Consider the following 23,258-nt stretch of genomic DNA (forward strand, 5'->3'; position numbering starts at 1 on the left):
TAGATTTGGCTGATAATGACGAAAATCGAAACATATACCATGTAAATTTAAATATATTTTAAAAAGAAAAAATTTTAAAATAAATTGAGACTTTGAGGCCCATTTGGTTTTTATAATTGTTTATATTCTAATATTATAACCAGGAGTTCATAATGAGCACGATCTTGTTATGAAGCTATTTCATCTACAATTACTTGGGCTGCTCTCATTTTTTGATCTTTCAGAGGGAAGGTTAGTTTTATTGTTAAACTCAATGATGTTAAACTTACCACTTAAACTATATATCCCTTATTAATTTTTTAATTTGTAAAATATCCCTATTGTGACATATTATTATTATTATTTTTTTTTCTCTTATTTTTGTTCTGAATTTATCTGAATTGTTATTAATTTTTGTTTTGTGCGCTTCACATCTCACTTTACCTTTTCTTTTCTTTGTTGTACATTATCCTGTAATTGGGTCTTCCTGTCGTATAATAAAGAGATATATTATTATTATTATTAATGAGGTGTTAATCTAGCATTTTTGATGCATCTTGTATTTTGCTTCTTGATCAGCTACATATTCAAATTTCCTTGATTCTTTTATTTTGGATTATCCAGTTTCTAGTTTTAGAGTTTTTTATTGAAGTAGTTCATAATGAGCACGATCTTGTCATGAAGCTATTTAATCTACAATTACTTGGGTTGCTCTCATTTTTTGATCTCTCATAGGGAAAGTTACTTTTATTGTGTTAAACTTAATGAGGTGTTAATCTAGCATTCTTGATGCAGCTTGTATTTTTGCTTCTTGATCAGCTACAAATTCAAATTTCCTTGATTCTTCTATTTTAGGTTATCCAGTTTCTAGTTTTTGTGATACATCTGTATTATAACTGCTTCTGGTCCTCCATCCAGAAACATTATGAATTAAAATTTTATAATTTTATTTGGTTGGCAGTTTAATGCATTCATTGATCATTGTGGTACATAACTTTGTTGGGTCAATATTATAGACTTTTGAATTTTGTAACGTCTAATCTTTGATAAGGAACTTCTTACTACAAAAATAATCTTTTTGATGTAATCTTATATTGAGCTATCTTAATTCAAATCATAATATAGGGAGTACTAAGTTTAGCATCTAGGTCTAATTTGTTAAAATCCTAGTAAAATATCAAAGATTTTTCATCCCCCAAAAAAAAAAGAAACATACTTTTTTTTAAAACAAAATCACATATTTTTTCAACCCCCCTATATTATTTTTTTTAAGTCTATTTCGGCTGTACCGTTGCCATAGAAGGGGGGTTGGTTGTGCGGTGGGTTGAAACCTGTCGCGAGCTCATTACCGTCCTCGGGGCGAGAGAGAGGACCCCCCCATGTTCGGCGGCAGCCATGTTGCCTTCGTTTCGCGCCCCCTTCGCCGCGTGTTTACTGAGGGGGCTACGCGCGTTCGTCGTCGGGGGTGTACAAAAGGTAGGGGTATACCGGCATAATTATTATATCGCTGACTGTTGTTTGTGTCGCTGCCCGCCCCTTGGTTCGAACTCCAAACCGACCAACCCCCCTTTCTTTTCGTATCCTACCCCCCAAGTATGAATTAGTTATAAGGGGTTCGCGAAACCATCAACATCGACACTGATGGTTTATGGTCAAGTTTTAAGATTGACAATTAAATTAGATAGGGTGGTTTTTGAAAATGTTTGTGATTTATATTAAATTGTTTTTTTTATTAGATAGATATTTAATAAAATCTAATTTAATGATGGTCTTAAATTTCTCTTGACTCCTTATAGATTCGCGTCAAGTCAGGCTCCCAAGGGCTATGCTAACAGGGCAAATTAACCCGGAGGCATTTGCATCAATTAGTGTGTCGTTGCCGTCGTCGTCGTCGTCGTCGTCGACGTCGTAGCGCCGTCCATTATTAACTCTTAGTTCGGGCCGGTCCAATTACAGACGTCCATCCACATCCACGACTGGTAGTTCTCCTCCGGTTTTGCGTTAATTGAAGCGATATTTAAATTGGCTACATGTAGATGCGCAAACCAAGAGAATATCGTAGCTTTTTCTTTCTCTTAAAGTGTATCCCTTTTAAAACTGTTTTGACAGTGACGATTATGGCGCCAGTGCTTTTTCTTTTTTCTTTTCTCAGATTGGAGAAAGAGGGAGAAGAAAATGTTGAAACGTCGAAACGTCAGTTTGCTTTCTCTTTAAATATATTGAGTTACATTCCCGATTTCCGTTTCCTTTTGTTATCTTGTTTTCTTTATGGTAAATTAACTGATGTGCTTGAATGGGGTTTGAACAGATGATTTTTGGTTTTATTTTAAAATTTTTTTAAATATATCTCACATATTGATATAAATTTGAACATTTTCGGTATACATTATTGAATACAAGTTATGATAAATTAATGTCCAATTTCTAAGTGAATTATGACATGGTGATAAATGGTAATCGTGACGCGTATTAATTGGGGACAATGTTGGGAGAGCGTCGCGACGTCGGGCGTCGGCAAATCTCTCCCTCCATCTACATTTGTATGTCTCCTCATTTGTGTACGATTCGATTAGGTTAATGTCCCGAATGAACAAGCGTTTTAGTGTTGATGGGATTTGCAATCGATTGTGTGTAAATGTTACATACACACGAGATTTTTACCTTTTTTTTTTAATTTAAAGAATGTCCTTGTTATTTTATATTTAAAAGGATTTTTTCTTCATCTCTTTTTCTTGCGGCACACATCCGAACTACTTACTAAAGGGCGTAGTTGTTGGAGCCTTTCGGTTTGGGGAACATAAAACGTGTTATTTTGACCGACAGTTGAATAGGGCTACCGTCAAAAGAACGGGCTAGTTTTAACACTCGGTACAATCGGCAGCAGCCATTATACACACCACACCTCGCGGAGCTTGATGACGACGAAGAAAAGACAAAGGCGTTTCATACACACACGGAGAGAAAGACTCACCCGTTAGACAGGATCCTGGCGTTGTGGTTCCGAATGTCTTCAGTTGAGAGAATCCTGTAAATCAAAAGACATGAAAATAAGATAACAAAGAAAAACTGTTTTGGTAAAGCGAAATGATAAATTGTTTATTAGTATCTTCTTGATAAAATCTGCGTTGAAAAAAAAATAAGCTTGACGCACTGAAGTGCGAAGCAGTGAGGAGGATTCTTAAAATGTCAGCAAAAATTTATAAGTGATTTCATTATGTATGGAAAGTGGAGGAACGATAATTTCGATCAATACCTTTACAGATCTTTTCTTTATCTGACGTTTCGGAAATGATATTATCTCAATTTGTGTCTAAAAATATTGTGTTAAGTTGTTTTCATTCTTTGTTCTTAATGTACCCTTCAACAGCACAACGTAAATGGCTTGCATTTCTAAACTGTTAAATTTTTAACCTTATCTTAATATGACTACTTTAAACTGAATCAAACAACTTCTCACATTGGCTTAAGTAAATCTCCCTTGATTGGGAAGGGGTGAATCATGCTACAGGAAACCAGCAAGTTCTTACTTGTGGAGGGTATTTAATTAAATCTGTAATAATACTGTAATGAACCCAAGTTCTTGTATTTACTTATGTCCACACCATAATTATTAAAACAAAAAAGTGGCTGGTTACTATGAAGAGTTAGAAATTTAATATTTGAGTAGCACGTAATAGCTAAGATTAATGCAACAAGTGTAGCCTTTGTTCTTCTTTTACGTTCTTATTTGTATGGATTTATAAGCTTATATCCGATATTTTATACTTACACTAAAGACGTGTATTTTGGCTAACCTCAATTCTCTAGATTTAATCAAAATAAACAGTCTTCGACTTTCTTTGTGGTGGTTGCAGTGGACAGAGTACGAATTTCCATGTGGTTCATGCATTGTATTATTGGCTATTACGTTAATTACCCACGAGGAAATTCGCATTACGTTTTCAGTCAAGAGTTATGAAAACTACTTTCAACAATGTTACAATTGTGTTGTACAATTTCGCCTTACTTGTGTCATATCTTTTTTGGTGTATCCAGTTTTCAATCTTTCCTGAATAATGGAAATTTGCTGTAGTTATACTTACTGCAAAAGTAAATAATCCCAAAGAGTTAAATGATTCGAGGCCTATAAGCATTCAACATCAATTTTATCTCAAAAACAACCACGACGTTATTGGATGATAAACTAGCTGCTGATACCCTGCTTGCTTTATTGCACCATGTCGATTGTATAATATGCAATAATTTGCAATGAAAATGCTCGACAATCAGTAGGAGAATATCAAGAAAGATTTCCACAGCGTCATTTTCCATATTATTCAGTTTCTAGCGATTCTTTCAGAAGACTTCAAGAAACAGGTAATCCTGCTCCAGCAAAAGCTATTCGACCACATGTAGTTAATGTAGAGGACGAAGAAGCTGTAATTTCTTAACAGTTCTTTCATCACAACATAAATAAACATTGTACGCAGTACATTTTGAGTAGGGTCTAGCTTTGGCAGAACAATTTTCACAACTTCCTCTTTCTTTTGAACTTGCGCTACGATATTTTCGTAGACGCAGTAAATTTGAATATTTATTTATCAGACCTGTATCTACAGAACGACGAAAATCTGATAGAATATTGAGCAAAAACTAACATTTTCACATAATCTAAGTGTCAAAAAAGATGCTAATTCAAAAATTCCCGGAAGCCGTGTTTATTGAAATTAAGAAATGAAACTTATTTTAAATTGAAGCTTAAAGCTTTCTCTTTAAAATGATGTATAATAATGGTTGTGTTTGATCACAAAAATGTGGAGAAAAAAAATGTTGAAATTAAACTTACATTTTCGTATAACCTAAAAATGTCAAAAAGATGCTAATTTAAAAATTCCTGGAAGCCGTATTTATTGAAATTAAGAAATGAAACTTATTTTAAATTAAAGCTCAAAGCTTTCTCTTTAAAATGATGTATAATAATTGTTGGGTTGGATTGGAAAAATAATGAGAAAAAAAATGTTGAAATAAAACTTACATTTTTATATAACCTAAACGTGTCAAAAAAAGATACTAATTTAAAAATTCCTGGAAGCCGTATTTATTGAAATTAAGGAGTGAGACTTATTCTAAATTAAAGATCAAAGCTTTCTCTTTAAAATGATGTATAATAATAGTTGTGTTGGACCACAAAAATGTGGAGAAAAAAAATGTTGAAATTAAACTTACATTTTCGTATAACCTAAAAATGTCAAAAAGATGCTAATTTAGAAATTCCTGGAAGTCGTGTTTATTGAAATTAAGGAATGACACTTATTCTAAATTAAAGATCAAAGCTTTCTCTTTAAAATGATGTATAATAATATATAATTTTCGTATAACATAAAAGTGTCAAAAAAGATGTTGATTATATAATTGAGGAAGCATACATATATCTGTAAAATTAAAGAAAAGCCTCTGCCACCACTTCTTGGAACAACGGTCGATTGCATACACTTGTCGAAGTTAATCTGCATGATCTACCGAACGCAGTAGTTGAAGGACAACCTTTTCACCTAATCCATAAGTTTGAAGTTCAAATTTCTATATGTACCCTTTCTTATCTGCTAAGCACCAGAACTTATAACCCCTTTTTATGGGCTTCATGAGATTGAATTGTTTCATACTTGACCTCTCTTTGAAAACTATCATGGATTCATCCACAGCCAACTGACTAGTGCTATGTTAATAACTGGAAAACTGTGTTTCAAAAAGATTGAATTGTTTCATACTTGACCTCTCTTTGAAGACTATCATGGATTCATCCACACCCAACTGCCTAGTGCTATGTTAATAACTGGAAAACTGTGTTTCAAAATACGGGCGGATCTTGTATACTTTATTCGAATTATACTTAGAATGTTATCGTTGACATGCAGGTATGATAAAATCTCCTGAAACCTGTTACGGGTCATTGTTCGTATGACAAGTGTTACATCCAAGTCTTTAGCATTACTCCAGAAGAGTTTATAGCTTGGAAAACTGTGATAACTCATTAAGAAATATATCCAAATATTTTCTTTCAAGTTTAGCATTTTATTCCTTTGGGTGGCGTACAAATTACTTTGAAAGGTCATATCTTTCACACAGTTGCCCATCAGTGTTAGAAAATAATCTGTAGGATTAATAAAGTATCACCAATTATTCCCTCTGGATAATGGTATCCTGGAATTTCAATCTGTTTTTCCCGTTTTCTCCATTTTTTATCAATTTCTGCCTTGTTCTTCTTGTTGGACCCTTTGCCACTTATTTCTACCACTTCAATATCATTTTCCTCATTTTCATTATTTACTTGTTCTACTTCATCTTCCAGCACTAGTAATAACAATGTCATCTTCTTCATCTTCTATTTCTCAATCTCAATATTGTACCTGTTCTTAGCGGTACTTTTTTGTACAAAATGTAACTTTTTTCGGGATAAAAATAAGAAATGTTTGAAAAATGAAACAAATCACACCTAATAACCATTTATCAAAGAGATACCTTTTTGAACAACAAAATTCAACAACACCACTTTTCACTAATCTTCTAACCTCTCATCTGGATGAATAAGTTTAAATATACCTAAAAACCCTACAGTGCGGATTGCGTCATTTTTTATACAGATTCTTTCTTGTATAGTAGAAAGTACCGACAGCTCTAAATGCACCGAATAGATGACTACAGTTATATACATAATATTATTGACTGTTTAAAACTACCGGTACTTTAAAGTACCGTCGGGACACAAAGGGTTAAAAAAAAATATTGCAGTTAATTATGGTATAAAAATTAAAAATTAAAGTGTTATAATTTCGTAAATAATTGAATTTAATTTAATTTAATTTTTTGATAATTGGATTAGCTATCATATGTCAACGTTTGATGGTGAGCTAATAAATCACCCTGTATATGTTGTCATATTTATATGTTATTACTTTTTAATTTCGGCGATGTACTTTATCACCCCGGTGTAGATAGTATAGATACGTGCAGAATACAGAGAACACAAAATGTATATCCGGTCTTCGAGGCCGAATTAGGGTGTCTCACACTTTACAGTGTGTACTTGACTCGTCTCTTTTTGGCAATCCTTAGCATTAATGTTTTTTTATATAATGTTGTATTGCTTATAAGATTGTCAATAAAGATTTATTATTATTATTATTTCGCAATGAAACATTCTACGTAGTTTGAAAAAAAAAGAAATATAAGCAAAATCAGAGCCAAACTTACAAGACGTTAAAAGGTTAGATGATACAAAGAGATACACTAAGGAACTGTTACATGCAGGATCAAATGTAAATGGCTGTCTTTTCTGCGCTTCGCTAGCCTTTATGGTCAGGTGTTCTTTCTTCACTTCTACTGATAATTGCTATGTTATCGGCATTGGCGCATACAGAATAGCCACATCACCCTGCTGCACTCCAGTACCTGCCAAGGTTGCTTCTACTAATTTGACATATGTCATCGGATATGTCACAGGAGCAGGTTTTTTAAAATTTCCTTGTCGAAAGTTTAGATTTAACTTTTGTAAATCTACGTTCAATGTCGCTACTTTATTCCATCTTGTATTATTTGGTCGTTAATCTTTCATTGCTATTCAGTGTTTCATTTTAACTCCCACCAAATAGTGATCTGAGTTACAGTTTGCTTCTCGGAATGATCGGATGTTCTGGATGGAAGCCATCTCTTACGGACTAACAGATGATCTCTTTAATTGCTTTTATTTGTGCCCGGTATCCGCCACGATACTTTATGTGTATTTCACTTTGAGAACAAGGTGCTCATGACATTCAAAATTGTGCAACTTTGAGTTCGTTAATACTTGTCTCTTCATGGAGGCTGTGCATCCAAAAAAATATCCAGTTTCTAAGAACGATTCAGAGTTCATAACTTCAATTTGTATATTGACTTATTTATCAACTAGAAATGTATCATTTTCCATACTAAAGATTTATTTGATGCAGTTCTAATTCAGTTCCTTTTTGTGATTTAAGCTGCATGGTCTATTTCTCTTTGGGGCAGCAACATAAACATATCAAGCTAAGTATTTTTTGTGCATGCGAGACTGCAGAACTTGTAGGACATATTGGTTGCAGTAAATTTATTAATTCAAACATATTATCTGAGATTTCAAACATACGGAGTGTCAATGTCATTTTACCCAACCTAACCCAACTCATTAAATAATTAAACTATGTTCAACGATGAAGCAATTTTATTTACTTTTTCAGTGCTACATATGTTTCAGAAATTTTTTTCCTTCCTCAAGCTCGACGTCCACACGTTCTGAAACATATGTAGCACTGAAAAATAAAATAAAATTGCTTCATCATAATTTAATTATTTAATAAAATTTGCGATGAACACTGAATCTACTATATCTAAATAACCCAACTCAACCCAACTCAACCCAACCCAATATTATCTGAGATTTTAAACATACAGAGTGCCAATTAATATTAATATGATTATATTGGTAATCTACAATCACCAGTCAATGTTTACAGGTATTCTTGAGATTCTTCAATTAATGTTGAAAAATATAATGCCTAAATAACTGAATATTAAACTTTGCCGATTCATCAGAAAATCTCCAACTTTTAGTCATTACTGCTTAGCGTATCATTGCAGTTTTGTTAGTCGAGTTTGTTTTTTCTGGTTACCGACCGGTTTCGACTTACGCCATCATCAGAGAAATCATACCATAAGTGCCCGTCAATCCGAGTATAATTGTGTTGATTTATATTTTTACTGTAACGCATGTTACTGAAATCTAATGTTATATTATTAAGTGTCTGATGATGGCGTAAGCCAAAACCGGTCAGACAGCAAATAAAAAAGGCCAGAAAAAGCATTGTTTTTATTTAATTTATACAGGGTGTCACACAAAAAACGCCCCAAGCTGTAACTCTGTCATTTATATTGCGATTTTTATGACTGAGGCATCAAATGAAATGGTTTGATGAATACTATGATTCATGCTAGGTTGTGTGACACCCTGTATTATAGAAAATAACTGGTAAACAAGGATCAAACTTCCTCATTTAATTCGGTATTAGTGTCTAATTAGCGAATTTTTTCTTAGATATGAAAAGTTGTTAGAAGATATGATATTACCTACAGCAATATTAGATATATCATTATGAACTGGAATAGTCCATAATGCTGAAGATACCTTCTCTGTGTGATTAATTTTCCTCAAATTATTGATAAATCAATTTTATGTGGAAAAATCGTTATGAATGATGACTTTTCCAAGTAAAAATCGAATTACACAGCTAATTAGAATAAAAATCCAACTGTAGATATAAGAATCAAACCCACTTCAGGTAGATATCCTATTTTAACGAGCAATAATAGATTCTAATCGTTCATAATAGACCCTCCATTGAAAAAGTATCACGTAACACCGACAAAAATGGTTAAACCACTAACTTCCTCTTGAGGGATCCCGCAAAATTTAGCCGGGCGTTGTAACGCGATTTGTCGTGTGACAATCCGTCCCAGTTGACAATCCCGTGTCACGCTCCCGACAATAAACCTCCGATTTCTCGACATAATGGCCCGTGGACTAAACGCGGTCGGTCCGCAAAAAGGAACCAAAAAAGAAAAAAAAAGTGGTATGACATCGATTTGGTGGTATTTTGACCGTCTTGAGGGCTCGTCACCTTTGTAGAAACGTGTCCCTCTTTTCTACCTTAAGCCGGATTTTTCGCATAATGGGGCCCTCCTGTGTCCTGCGATTCTCTCTTCCTATATCCATCGAAAATCCTATATAGAGGAGATATAAGAGAGATATAGAGCGAAAGGCCTTTTTTTTGGGGAGATTGTTAAAGGGGGTCAACCGTACAATGTGCGTGCGTGTTCTCAACGATGTAAATAAGTCAACGTTTCTATTGTCGTCCTTAAACGTTGTCGTTCCGGATTCTATTCGGAGATTATGAGATTATCGCAGACTTCTTTTTGGTCAATGGAGATGTAGAAGATGTTGTGACTAGTCTTAAAAGGGTTATTATATTTATTATTAGTCATCAAATTAGGTATGAAAATCAATAGTTGGAAAGCAAAAAATTTTTTGTTTGATGGATTGGAGTCTTTGTGGATTTTTTATAGTAGACAAAAAGAGGTTTGATGAAAAAAACTTCTTTTGGTGTTATCAAAGACTGGTTTTGATCTCAAAACAAAAAGGGGTTCCATCCGGGGGCGGAATCCTCTTTAGTGGAAAACCCTCAAAAATGCGCATTTACATAATCAGTAAAGGACAAGATAAGAGGTTATTTCATATACGTGGTTAATCAAAAGATGTTTTTTAATAATTTGACGCATTCTTTTTATTTTGTAATGTTTTAAATGTTTAGAAAAAAGTTATTAGTTAGAAAATAATAAAATGTAAAAAGTAATTTTGTTCCAAAACTTTTTTACATACACCTTGTAGATACACGTCAAAAAACTGTAGTAGACAAAGAGGTCCGCACCCTCTACGGGCCTCCACGCCGAACGGCACTCGTTGGAACTAATTAATTATCGAGTCGCAGTTAATTACAGCCTTAACAAACCCCCCGCGCCCTCCGAAACCCGACTCCCTCACTCACACCACCACCACCACCCCTTTTAGCCATCCTTCTCACTCATTCGGTCGGTCTTCGTCCAACCTGCCTGTTTTGCAGCACCCTTTGTTTTCGTATAATTCAATTTTCTACGTGCATGGGCCTCCACCCCCTTCTCACCCCCAAGCGCTCTCCTCTCCCGTCCGCGAAACGTGGGGCCGCATTGTTTCACTTTTGCAATGCCTCGAGCGTTACGGAAAACCCGGAAACGAGACAGTATCAATTAGGTATGTTTAAGGGTTGTGCAAGGGGGTTGGAGATTAAGAAGATTAAAAAGAAGGAGAAAAGAAAAAAATTGTTGGAAACGAAGTAAAAGTTATTGTTAGTGTAAACTAAGCGTTTATTAACATTCTTAGGGTTAATAATTCTATCACCGGGGGCGGGGAAAATGTGAGGGTGGTGGAACTTGGAAGTTTAGAGGCTCTCCGGTAGTAGGCAAGAAATTGCCCTTCCTGATTTGCGACCTGGCCCCGGCCAAATGAAATTCCAAATTAAGCGAAGACCCGGGGGCGTAATTAAGACCAAGATGGCCTCATTGTCCTCCCTGGTTTGGGTATTAGGTGCTTTTGAACAGAACCACCCAGCTTTTATTATCTAATATACTCTACTAGATAACTTCTAACAGCGAGAGAATAAATTTTATTGTTCACAATTATCTTTGGTTTTAGTTCTAGTAAATTGTGGTCTAAACTTTGTTCAAATTTCTTAGTCAGAATTTTCTGCCAAAAACTTTTTAGCCATGTCAAAATAAAGTTCTTTGTTAATAACATTAATTAAAATATGTTTGCAGAAAGATTAATTTAAAAAATTGCATTTTAGGAAATCAACGATCAACGCGATGGCCTCATTGTCCTCCTTGGTTTGGGTATTAGGTGCTTTTGAACAGAACCACCCAGCTTTTATTATCTAATATACTCTACTAGATAACTTCTAACAGCGAGAGAATAAATTTTATTGTTCACAATTATCTTTGGTTTTAGTTCTAGTAAATTGTGGTCTAAACTTTGTCCAAATTTCTTAGTCAGAATTTTCTGCCAAAAACTTTTTGGCCATGTCAAAATAAAGTTCTTTGTTATTAACATTAATTAAAATATGTTTGCAGAACGATTAATTAAAAAAATTGCATTTTACGAAATCGACGATCAACGCGATGGCCTCATTGTCCTCCTTAGTTTGGGTATTAGGTGCTTTTGAACAGAACCACCCAGCTTTTATTATCTAATATACTCTACTAGATAACTTTTAACAGCGAGAGAATAATTTTTATTGTTCACAATTATCTTTGGTTTTAGTTCTAGTAAATTGTGGTCTAAACTTTGTCCAAATTTCTTAGTCAGAATTTTCTGCCAAAAACTTTTTGGCCATGTCAAAATAAAGTTCTTTGTTAATAAGATTAATTAAAATATGTTTGCAGAAAGGTCAATTAAAAAAATTAAGACCAAAAGTGTATTTTAGGAAATCGACGATCAACGCGATAAAAGCTAATGCATGGAACACAATCGATTTGAGGAAGTGCTCTTGCAGAGTTTGAATGCAATGCAGGTTAAGTAGCTTTTCCGGGAGGACTCTCCAACCTTATGGTATTCGTTGTTCTACGGAACGTGCAATTTCTCTCCTGTGTTACTACGATTATATTGCCACCTTGGAATTAAAAAAAAAGTGCTTTTCCTTCTAACTAATTAAAAAAAAGAAAATTTTAATTTCTCGTTTTCCAACCGAACCTAACCGCAAATTTCTTTCTTCCCCTTCCGAGGTTCCCTTTCCTTCAGGGTTCCTTCCCAGCCATAAAACACAAGGATTTAATTAAACTTATTCATCGCAGTAAAGTGGGTGGCAGCAGAGTCGGTTGCCGCTGGTGCTGCTGCGAACGTCTTCTCGGTTGTGCGAAAACTGCATTTAATTAAGTCGAAATTCCGAGCATTTTTGATATAATTAAGTTTGCGACATTCTTCCCCATCGAATGACTTAATTTTCGACTTCACGTCTTCCTACCCCGGTTTTAGATTAGCGTATTCCCCATTCTGCCTTAATTAAAACACATAAACCTTTACTGCCTCCGAAATATATCCAAAATTTACCTGAAAAAAATAACCTTAAAAAAAATCAACAAACATTTATTAGCGTCACATATCGAGGCGGAAAAAAGGACGTGTCGTAATCTCATACCTCATTCAAAACGTGTAATCACAAAGAAAAAAATTATCCCTATTCACCTATTATTCACTAAACACACACCTACTAAAGACACCCGGTTTTAACGGGGACAAATAGGCCCCCTTTTAGACGATCCAATCGCTTTATCTATCATCTCTACGCGCGTGGTGAGCGAACAAAACCAAAAAATGAAAGAAAAAATTTAGAAAAAAAGAAGAAAAGGAAAATAATAGAAGAAAAAAAAACAATTAAGATGAAAGGAATGAAGAAGTTCTTAAAAAGTCTTAAGAAAAATAGAAAAGGAAGAAAAATTTGATAAAGTGAGATAAATTGGCAGAATTAATAGAATTAGACTATAATTTAGAGTTAGACCATAGAAATGTATTTCGGAGTTTTGGAAATTATTACTTAAATTGATTTTGGTTTTGGATTCAATTTTGCAAATCCCAACTTGAGATGGAGATACAATTTAAGATCTCAAATGGAGATTAGTTTTCAATTCTGAGATTAGGTCTCAGTATGGATTTGGGATTTGGGTGAATTTTGTTTGGGTATGAGATACAAATGGGTATGGGTTGGAATTTTAGGCATTATTGATGTCATTTCCCAAAAAGTTATTTTTGCCAACTTTAGAACTAAACCGTAACTGATTTAGCATTATTTCAACCAATAAAGTGTTTGCACCTATTGAAAAAAGAAAATGTTTGCTTAAAACGAATCTGGCAGCCAATATTTAACTTGTTGTTTTTGACTCCAACCTCATTCCATTAAATCAAATTACTTTTCAAAGGATCACTTTTACATCGTTCCTTATCTCAAGTTAATTGATAAGGACCAAGACCTTGTTTACTTCTGCTTGGAATTATTCTTTGGTCAGAACCGTTTTAGAACTTGACTTTGAGTAGAGTAAGACAATAGGGACCATATCAAAAAGTCCAGATCTAGTCATTGAATAATGTCTGTTTTTGATAGTAAAAAGATATACAAGACAAAGAAACATCAAACCACCAACAGTTTTAATCAGCAAATTTTGAAAGTACAGGGTGTCCCAATTTCGATGTCCGCATAGGCTATCTCCGAAACTAAAAGAGATAGAAAAAAAGTAGCTTACATGTCATGATCTCGTTTTTCGAGAAAATGCTAATGCCGAAAACTCCGCACAGCTATCGTCTTTTGTTTTCGCCCTATCGGCAAAAACTGAAAATTTTGCAAAAACGATAATCGCGAATATCTCACTTATTATCGAAGTTGGAGTATTATAAATAAAACATTATATGGGCAACTTTTTACGAAGAATTCAGTGGCGTAGGTAGAATTTTTTTCCCATCTTTCATTTTCGAGATTTTAGACGTAACTTTATTTTTTTAAATGGAAACCAATTGCCAAAGTTTGTATTTAAAAATTCGATAACAACTCTGGCATTATGTGCTGGTACGATGCATCAGCATGTTAAGTGTCAAAGTATAACAAAACTGAATAAAACTTTACAATGAATTTCGAAAATTATGAAAAATGTAACATGATAGAATGCTATATGTTATCAGATAAGAATGCGACGTTAGCCGCGGAATTTTATTTCACAAGATATCCAGAAAGAAGACAACCGCACGTAAGAACCTTCAGCCGGTTAGCAGAAAATGTAATAGATATTTGGTCCTTCCCCAAACCACATACAAAAACATACCAAAATGACCTGCAAGAGAAATTGCAACAAGACGTCTGACCCAAAAGCCGTTGCTCCCGAATATGAAAGAAAAATAAGTATAAATCATACAAAGCGGGGCTAACTCCTTATTTACGTGCCGGAGATGTCAATCGAAGATTAGAATTTTGTAGATGATATTTAGAAAAATTAAATAGTCTGCTGTTTGTTCAAAATGTTATCTGGACCGAAGAAGTCTCTGAGTGTTCAAAGAAGCTTGGGGTTCAATGTATGGTGTGCCCTTTTAGATAATGGAATTTTGCCATGTAGTATCTACCATAAAAACTTAAACTCAGAGAAATACCTCAATATATTAAGGCAACACTTGAGCCTTTGGTCGACAATTTGGCACTAAATATGTCTCAAATGATATATTTTCAATATGACGGAGCACCAGCACATAATGCCAGAGTTGTTAGTGAATTTTTAAATACTACTACAAACTCCTTGCTACAAACTTTGGCAATAATTGGAAACAATGCTTTCCCTCATGGTATGGTTATCACCATAACAACATTAAGTTTTAAATACATACAATAGTTTTAGAAAGAACAAAAAAAATTGATACATTATATTCCATCATAATATGTATGGTTATCACTAGGGCACGAAACTTTTGTAACAAAACGATACGATTTCCCCCCTCCACTTGTTCTCATTGGCTAGGTTTCTAGGCAGCCACTGAGAACAAGTGGAGGGGGGAAATCGTATTCTTTTGTTACAAAAGTTCCGTGCCTTAGTTATCACCATAGCAACATTAACTTTTAAATACATACATTAGATTTAGATGGAACAAAATGAATTTTTGTTAATTATTCAATAACTATAAGAAATATACCCCACAAACTATATATATTTGTTATCAGAAGAAAATAACAAATTATTTTAAGTCATAGCCAACGATGGTTTCCATTTAAAATTAAGTTACGTCTAAAATCTCGAAAATAAAAGATGGGAAAAAAATTCTACCTACGCCACTGAATTCTTCGTAAAAAATTGCCCATATAATGTTTTATTTATAATACTCCATCTTTGATAATAAGTGAGATATTCGCGATTGTCGTTTTTGCAAAATTTTCAGTTTTTGCCGATAGGGCGAAAACAAAAGACGATAGCTGTTCGGAGTTTTCGGCATTAGCATTTTCTCGAAAAACGAGATCATGACATGTAAGCTACTTTTTTTCTATCTCTTTTAGTTTCGGAGATGGCCTATGCGGACATCGAAATTGGGACACCCTGTACATATATAATAAGTAGTAATATACATATAAGAATTTCTTCTGGAACATATCACGCTCATTATGCGAGGTTTTAACATTGGTTTGGGTAAAAATTGAGATGAGTTATATTGGAATGGGTTAGGTTGTATTTTTTGACAGTACTTCTGAGTGAGGTTGGGATTGATAGAATCAGGTTGGATTGAGCTTGAACTTAGGTTGTGAATGTTGGTAATATTAAGTTTAGAGATGAAGAAGGATTGAATAAGATGGGTTAGGTACTGGGATTTGATTTAAAATGGAAAGAATTAATTTTGGCTTGGTAAAAAGTTGTGTTTGGGCTTAGTATTGGATTTAGCAACTGATTGTGTTGAATGGAGTTTGATGGAGTTGACTTTGCAGTTTATGCTGAACATTGCAGCAACAAATTTGAACTAAAAAACTTATCTCATAGCTCCTAAATTCTTACCAACAGCTAATAATTAATGTAATTTGTGGCAGAAACATCTCAAAATTCACACTTGTTGAATCGGCAATCTTACAACAAAAGAGGGTGTAAATGCTTAACTTCAGAAGTATACCTTTTAGAGAATATGAAGGTTTGTTTGATCATTAATAATATGGTTTGCAATAATGCATATTGCTGCAGCAAATACAATAGCTACAAAAGATGGATAAAAAGGACTGTTTCGAATTTAATTCATTAGATGTGGTGGAGAAGAGCTTAGAAAAGATCATCAAAACCGAGAATTAATTCCTAATTAATCACGGAATCCCTAACATACAAGATTTTGTTTGCGAACCTCATTCAGTGGAAAAGATTCTGAAATCAGAGTAGTTTTGCATTGGAATGGATTAGGTTTTGTATTGTATTTTGAAACTGATTGTGTTAAACTGAACAATTCTGCGCAAATTTGAACTCAAAAACTTATCTCATAACCCCTAAATCCTTACCAACAGCTGATAATTAATGTAATTTGTGGCAGAAACATCTCAGAATTCACACGTGATGAATCAGCAATCTTACAACAAAAGAGGGTGTAAAGGATTAAGTTCAGAAGTGTACCTTTCAGAGAACGTGAAGATTTGTTTGTTGATCATTAATACTTAATATGGTTTGCAGTAATCAATATTACTACAGTAAATGCACTAGATGGATAAAAAGGAATATTTTGCCTTGAATTCATCAGATGTGGTGGATAAGATCATCTGCAAAACTGAAAATGAATTCCTAATTAATCTCGGGATCCCTAACATACAAGATTTTCTTTGCGAACCTCATTGGAAAAGATCCTGAAATCAGAGTAGTTTTGCGTTGGAATGAATTAGGTTGTAATTTTTGACATTAGATTCAAATGGGGTTGGAATTAGGTTCAGAGTCGTATTGATGCTCTAAAAGTTGTGATTGGGGTTGAGTTGTGTTTGGGTTTAAAGTTGACCATTACGTTAGGGTTGTGGAAATTATTAGTTAGGTGATGGATTAGGATGAGTATGTTTGAGTTAGCTTTGAATTTTCAATACATTACTTCTGGGTGAGGTTGGGATTGAGATTGATAGAATCAGGTTGGATTGAGTTTGAACTCAGGTTGTGAATGTTAGTAATATTGAGTTTAGAGACGAATAAGGATTGAATAAGATGAGTTAGGTACTAGGATTAGATTTAAAATTGAAAGCATTAATTTTTGCTTGGATTGCAGTGTTAAAATGTTGTGTCTGGGCTTTGTATTGGATTTTGAAACTGGTTGTGTTGAACTGAACATTTCAGCAACAAATTTGAACTCAAAAAATTATGTCATAACTCCTAAATTCTTACCAACAGCTGATAATTAATGTAATTTGTGGCAGAAAGATCTCAGAATTCATACTTGATGAATCAGCAATCTTACCACAAAAGAGGGTGTAAATGTTCAAGTTTAAAGGTGTACTTTTTAGAGAACAGAAAGATTTATTTGTTGATCATTAACAAAATGGTTTGCAGTAATAGATATTGCTACAGTAAATACAATAGCTACAATAGATGGATAAAAAGGAACGTTTTGTCTTCGAATTCATCAGATGTATTGCAGAAGAGGTTAAAAGATCATCAAAACCGAGAATTAATTCTTAATTAATCTCGGGATCCCTAATATACAAGATTTTGTTTGCGAACCTCATTCATTGGAAAAGATCCTGAAATCATAGTAGTTTTGCATTGGAATGGATTAGGTTGTAATTTTTGACATTAGATTCAAATGGGGTTGGAATTAGGTTCAGAGTCGTATTGATGCTCTAAAAGTTGTGATTGGGGTTAAGTTGTGTTTAGGTTTAAAGTTGACCATTAAGTTAGGCTTGTGGAAATTATTAGTTAGATGATGGATTAGGATGAGTATGTTTGAGTTAGCTTTGAATCTTCAATACATTACTTCTGAGTGAGGTTGGGATTGAGACTGTTAGAGTCAGGTTGCATTGAGCTTGAACTTAGGTTGTTAATGTTGGTAATATTGAGTTTAGAGATGAACAAGGATTGAATAAGATGAGTTAGGTACTAGGAGCAGATTGAAAATGGAAAGCATACATTTTGGCTTGGGTTGGAGTGTTGAAAAATTGTGTCTGGACTTAGTATTGGATTGAAAACATTCAAGTATAATTCTTCTTCAAAATCAAAATCTTTTTTATTTACAAACAGTAAATTGAGAAGAGGTTCTTATCTAATAAAATTGATACAATACCAAAAATTTAGATACAAAAATGACGATATTAAATGTAAATGTATGATAATAAAGTGAAGAAAAATCTTGAGTGAAGATTCTTTGATGATGTAGAGAAGAAGACGAAGAGAGAGTGTACCATGGTATTAAATGAAATAATAATAAGGCTAGAGGTGTTGTAACGGAGGCAGGCAGCGAGAGCGTGTTATGTGTGTGAAGAACGGGGCGAGCACATGTCAAAGAGGCGGGGGGGCGGAACGGGGACCTCCACTTCCTGCCTTTCAATGGTGAACGTTTAATTCCTGAGGACGTCTCAATAGGGAGGTGTTCGGACGGACTGCGAGCCCCCTAAATACCTTCTTATACCTGTCACCGTTCAGTCCGTGTAGTATATACAGGTCGGTCGAGAAGAAAAAATTTTTCGCTCATCACCGTTTATAATCGATCATTTAATTTTTTTTTAGAACAAAAAAATAAATTTCTTGCCACAAACCTTTTTTTGAAGTGCCGATTTCTTTTTTTTGTTGTCGAATAAGATAATGATTTGATTGATTTAATTTGGTTTGGTTTGGTATTTTTTTTTGGTTGTATTGAATTAAAAGTGATTCGGTCGTTAAATGCGGAACCGATTCGGCTGCTGGCGTTAAGGGAGAGTTCGTTGTCGCTCTTGACATAGAGCAGTATAGAACGGGTGGTGAGGGGCCGAGAAAAAAGAAGGAGCCCTTTAGGTTGGGGTAACACAATACCTCACACCATACGTTAAAATTACGCCGGGTTCGTTCTCTACAGGCATTAACACCCAAATAAAATCATTTCGAATTAACATCTAATATTATTAGAATTCTCAAAATTTTAGTTGCAATTTTTTTCCAACTTGCTAGTAATCCCCGGTCTTTTTTTCTTTTCTTTTTTTCAAAGAAAACTCCACCGTGGAGATAGGGAGACATAAAGCGAGAACGTTTCAAATATTCACCGGTTCAGTAAGTGGCGTACAAAACGCCAAGAACATATCCTAAACTATTCATGTGTCATGTGAGTGTGCGTTTTGACTGCACAACGAGGATGGGGATTGTTTTCATTTTTGAATAGCAAAAAGGAGCCCAAAAGAAGCAATCTTTTTTTTGTGAAATCCCTTTCGTTTTGATTTGAGTTAAAATTTGTTAGTGTAATGTCGGATTGAGTTGATAGAGATGGGAAATGAGGAAGGAAGGAAGGAAGGAAAAGCAGACGCCGCCGGTCGGACCGAGGCGCATCATCTAATAGGAGCAAATCGAATTACCAATTAGTATTGCCGTCCGAATCACCGCAGATAATGAGCCATTGAGCCCTTATCGTGCGGGAAAACCGGGTTTGCTGGTGGAAATTGGAAAATGCGCAATATCCGTCGCGTTCACGAGCTTCTCTCGGTACAGTTATGAAATTCGAATGAGATATTTTCACAAAATTTACTAAATTGACTACTTGTTATTCAATTTTAACTAACTAAATAGTTGGATAAACTGAGATAACTTTTAGGCACATTTATTTTGATGAATAGATTATGAACAGATACCTCTTGATTTATGCCTTAAGTACTTATAAAAGTGGATAATTTCAGATACAATTTGAGCACGAGGGATATTTTGAGCATCTCATTATGTAGTTATAAAACACCATAACAAATTGGGAAACACTCCCTGCCTTCACTTAAGATTAGTCTAAATATGCCTAAATATGGTTGGATAGAAGCAAGAACTGAAAGTCCACAAAAACAATCAAAGCCCCGGGGCATGCATCACTAATTCTAATTAACACAATTACGCGTCGTTTATTACATAAACTTTAGTTAAATTGAGATTAAATTAATGGTAGTTCTAAAAATTCCATGAATCCTTGAATTTATAATTAATCTTTGACATAAACTTAATCTCCCTAAATGCCAAGTTTAAAGCCTCAATAAAATTCGAAATAAATTTGATATCAACAAATAAATTTTAACTCTAATTAAAATTTCGCTTTCCAAATTAATTTGGCATAAACACAATTCAACCTCAGTTCTTGATGTTTTCATTAAAACGATACAAATTTTCATAAAACATTACACGAATCACTTTATAGATCGTAATCTATTAATGTTGGGAGAAGAATATAAAAGTATAAATGGTTTTTTAACAAAACTTATTAAACCTGGGTTTAAATTAGGGTTAAGACCAATATGATGAAGCTACTTTTTGTCTAATGTCAACTCCTGATTTTGTTGGCAAAGCTATGTCAGGTAAAGTACCAAACATAGAATGATAGACATGTTGATGGTGATGAGTTGTTATGCTTTTAGATCTATGCGTCAGCAATAGTTGACCAGCATACACCCAACTATTCCGTTTTTCATCACTTATAGGGCTAAGATTTTCCAAGCACTGATCGAAATAACTCTGCAAATTAAATGGCATGTGATATTCATTCACTGTTAGGAACTTTTTATTCACAAATAAGTTTAATCTCTTTCTTTGCCATTCATTTTCTTCATAAATCCTTCGTCACGGATTCTTATTTCTTTCTTTTCTTCGTCCTTATTTCTGTTTATCTGGATCTAAACTTGAAAGGATTATCCATGTTGGAAAATTAATGATCAATAAGTAAAAACCATATAATTTTTCGAGCTAACCTGTTCCACATGAAGAAAAAAAAAATAGAAACCTTGTACAGAAACTTTTCTGTTGTGTAGAAAAGCTGGTCAATTTTTAACAACGCAAAGGATCCAAATCAGATGAAACCATTCTATAAATATTGACATTATGGAATAGACCAGCTTTGACACCTCTTTTGTTTAAGCGATATATGATGTGATATATTATTTCCTACTCCCTGTTGAGTATGTTTAAAATGAAAAATTCTATCGAGCTAAACTGTTCCACATGCAGAAAAAAAAACAGAAACCTTGTACAACAACTTTTCTGTTGTGTAGAAAAGCTGGTCAATTTTTAACAACGCAAAGGATCCAAATCATCTGAAACCATTCTATAAATATTGACATTATGGAATAGACCAGCTTTGACACCTCTTTTCCTTAAGGGATATATGACGTGATATATTATTTCCTACTCCCTGTTGAGTATGTTTAAAATGAAAAATTCTATCGAGCTATACTGTTCCACATGCAGAAAAAAAAACAGAAACCTTGTACAACAACTTTTCTGTTGTGTAGAAAAGCTGGTCAATTTTTAACAACGCAAAGGATCCAAATCATTTGAAATCATTCTATAAATATTGACATTATGGAATAGACCAGCTTCGACACCTCTTTTCCTTGAGGGATATATGACGTGATATATTATTTCCTACTCCCTGTTGAAAATGTTTAAAATGAAAAATTGTAGAATTTTTGTTCATATGGTCTTGAGCTCAATACATGAATCATAACATATCCAATTCTGGTTAATACAATGTTCTCAGATAGTTGTGTAAATTCCAGAACTTCGTTTTCAATGTTAATAATCATAGACTTTTCCATAGGAAGAAATATTAAGAGATATATTGTCGCTTATTAAAAGATGCAGATGGAGGGAGTGACAATGTTGGATTCCTAAACAATTATAATTCTAAGAGATTATTGATATAAATGAAAGAGAGCTCCCTTTTCCTCATATTCTGAACATGACCCCAAATATAACATTGATGGAATCAAGTGGCAGGACTTTCTTACTAGTGTTAAAAGTTTTAAGTAGATCTAAAAATATTGAGTTTGTTTAAATTCTTCTTCTTTGGTAAGAATTACTGATATTTAGACAATGTATACCAAATAAATCTATAAACAGAGTCTAGTACAACTGGAATTCAGAAATCTGGTTTCACTATAAATATCTACATGTTCTAATATTCTATAGGGAATTTTTCTTCAAAGCGCAGATTGAATTTTAAATTACACAGTTTAATCCCAAAATTAGCAAACTTTTGGCAATATTATCATACAATATTCCACAAAGCTTTTAGAAGGAATTAAATGATATAGAAAAGTGGCATCATCATGTCTTCTAGGATAGCTATTAGTATCAGTTGAAAAGTTAGTGACAGAAAAAGATATCAAATGGCAGAATTTTGGAAAGAATTTGTAGTTGCCTTCCAAAGCACCATTCCCATTCAAATTCCACGTTTATTTTTAAATAAAGAAAGATGAGGAGGTAAAAGTATAGTTTATCAATAGACATCAAAAAGTCAATTCAAATCGGGACAGTTTATTTATAGTAGTGGTCTGTTAATAGTAAGCAATTTCCTCCTCCATCCGTGGTAGTTGTAAGTTTGCAAAAATCTCTCTCACTTTGTAAAGTTTTAATTTTTTATTTGATGCAGAAATTGCGATGATTTCGTTGCATCCATAGCCCAGATTGATCTTTTGACTATACATAAAATATTGATTGATGCTTTAAATCAGCCACATAGAAGATATGAAGACCAATCTAATTGGAATAATAAGTTTCTTGATGTAATGCCTTAGTTTGAGGTTGAAACATAAATCTAGATCTCATATTATCTTTATTTTATGGTTTCTTTTGATATATTTTTTACTGTACTGCACACATTAGTAGCTAAGTTCCTAATTTAACTCATTCATAAAAAAAACACTGAAATCAGGAAGTTTTCAAGTAGTATTTTGTAAAATTAGATGCTCTCGATTAATTAAGACACAATCGAACGTGTTGGATCTGTACTAAAAGCAGGTGTAAATATTAATTTGGCAGAATACAGATCTTGATTTTTCGATTAATTATGAACACTAATTCTTGTGATTACGATAGTTGCTAATTTGGTTTTGTTTGGTACAATTTCGAATTTGATTGTTGCCAATTTGAAATTCAAAATTAACAAATTTCTGAATAGATAAAGTCCTAAAGATAAAACACTTTATGTGGGGTAAATATCACAAACTCAAAGAACA

General features: G+C 33.7%; 1 protein-coding gene and 1 long non-coding RNA gene across 2 annotated transcripts in view; one reads left to right on the forward strand and one right to left on the reverse strand.

The window, feature by feature from the left end:
* LOC111417552 (Visual system homeobox 2) overlaps positions 1 to 23,258 on the reverse strand; it is a 92,276-nt gene that overhangs the window by 67,327 nt on the left and 1,691 nt on the right. Inside the window, exon 2 of the mRNA XM_023049866.2 lies at positions 2,951 to 3,004. Within this exon, the coding sequence (XP_022905634.1) occupies positions 2,951 to 3,004 (54 nt within the window). The remainder of the gene's footprint in view (positions 1 to 2,950; positions 3,005 to 23,258) is intronic.
* Positions 1 to 23,258, forward strand: part of LOC139432192 (uncharacterized) — a 102,969-nt gene that overhangs the window by 67,263 nt on the left and 12,448 nt on the right. The window lies entirely within an intron of this gene.

The sequence above is a fragment of the Onthophagus taurus genome, chromosome 11 (assembly GCF_036711975.1).
Source record: "Onthophagus taurus isolate NC chromosome 11, IU_Otau_3.0, whole genome shotgun sequence".
Taxonomy (NCBI): domain Eukaryota; kingdom Metazoa; phylum Arthropoda; class Insecta; order Coleoptera; family Scarabaeidae; genus Onthophagus; species Onthophagus taurus.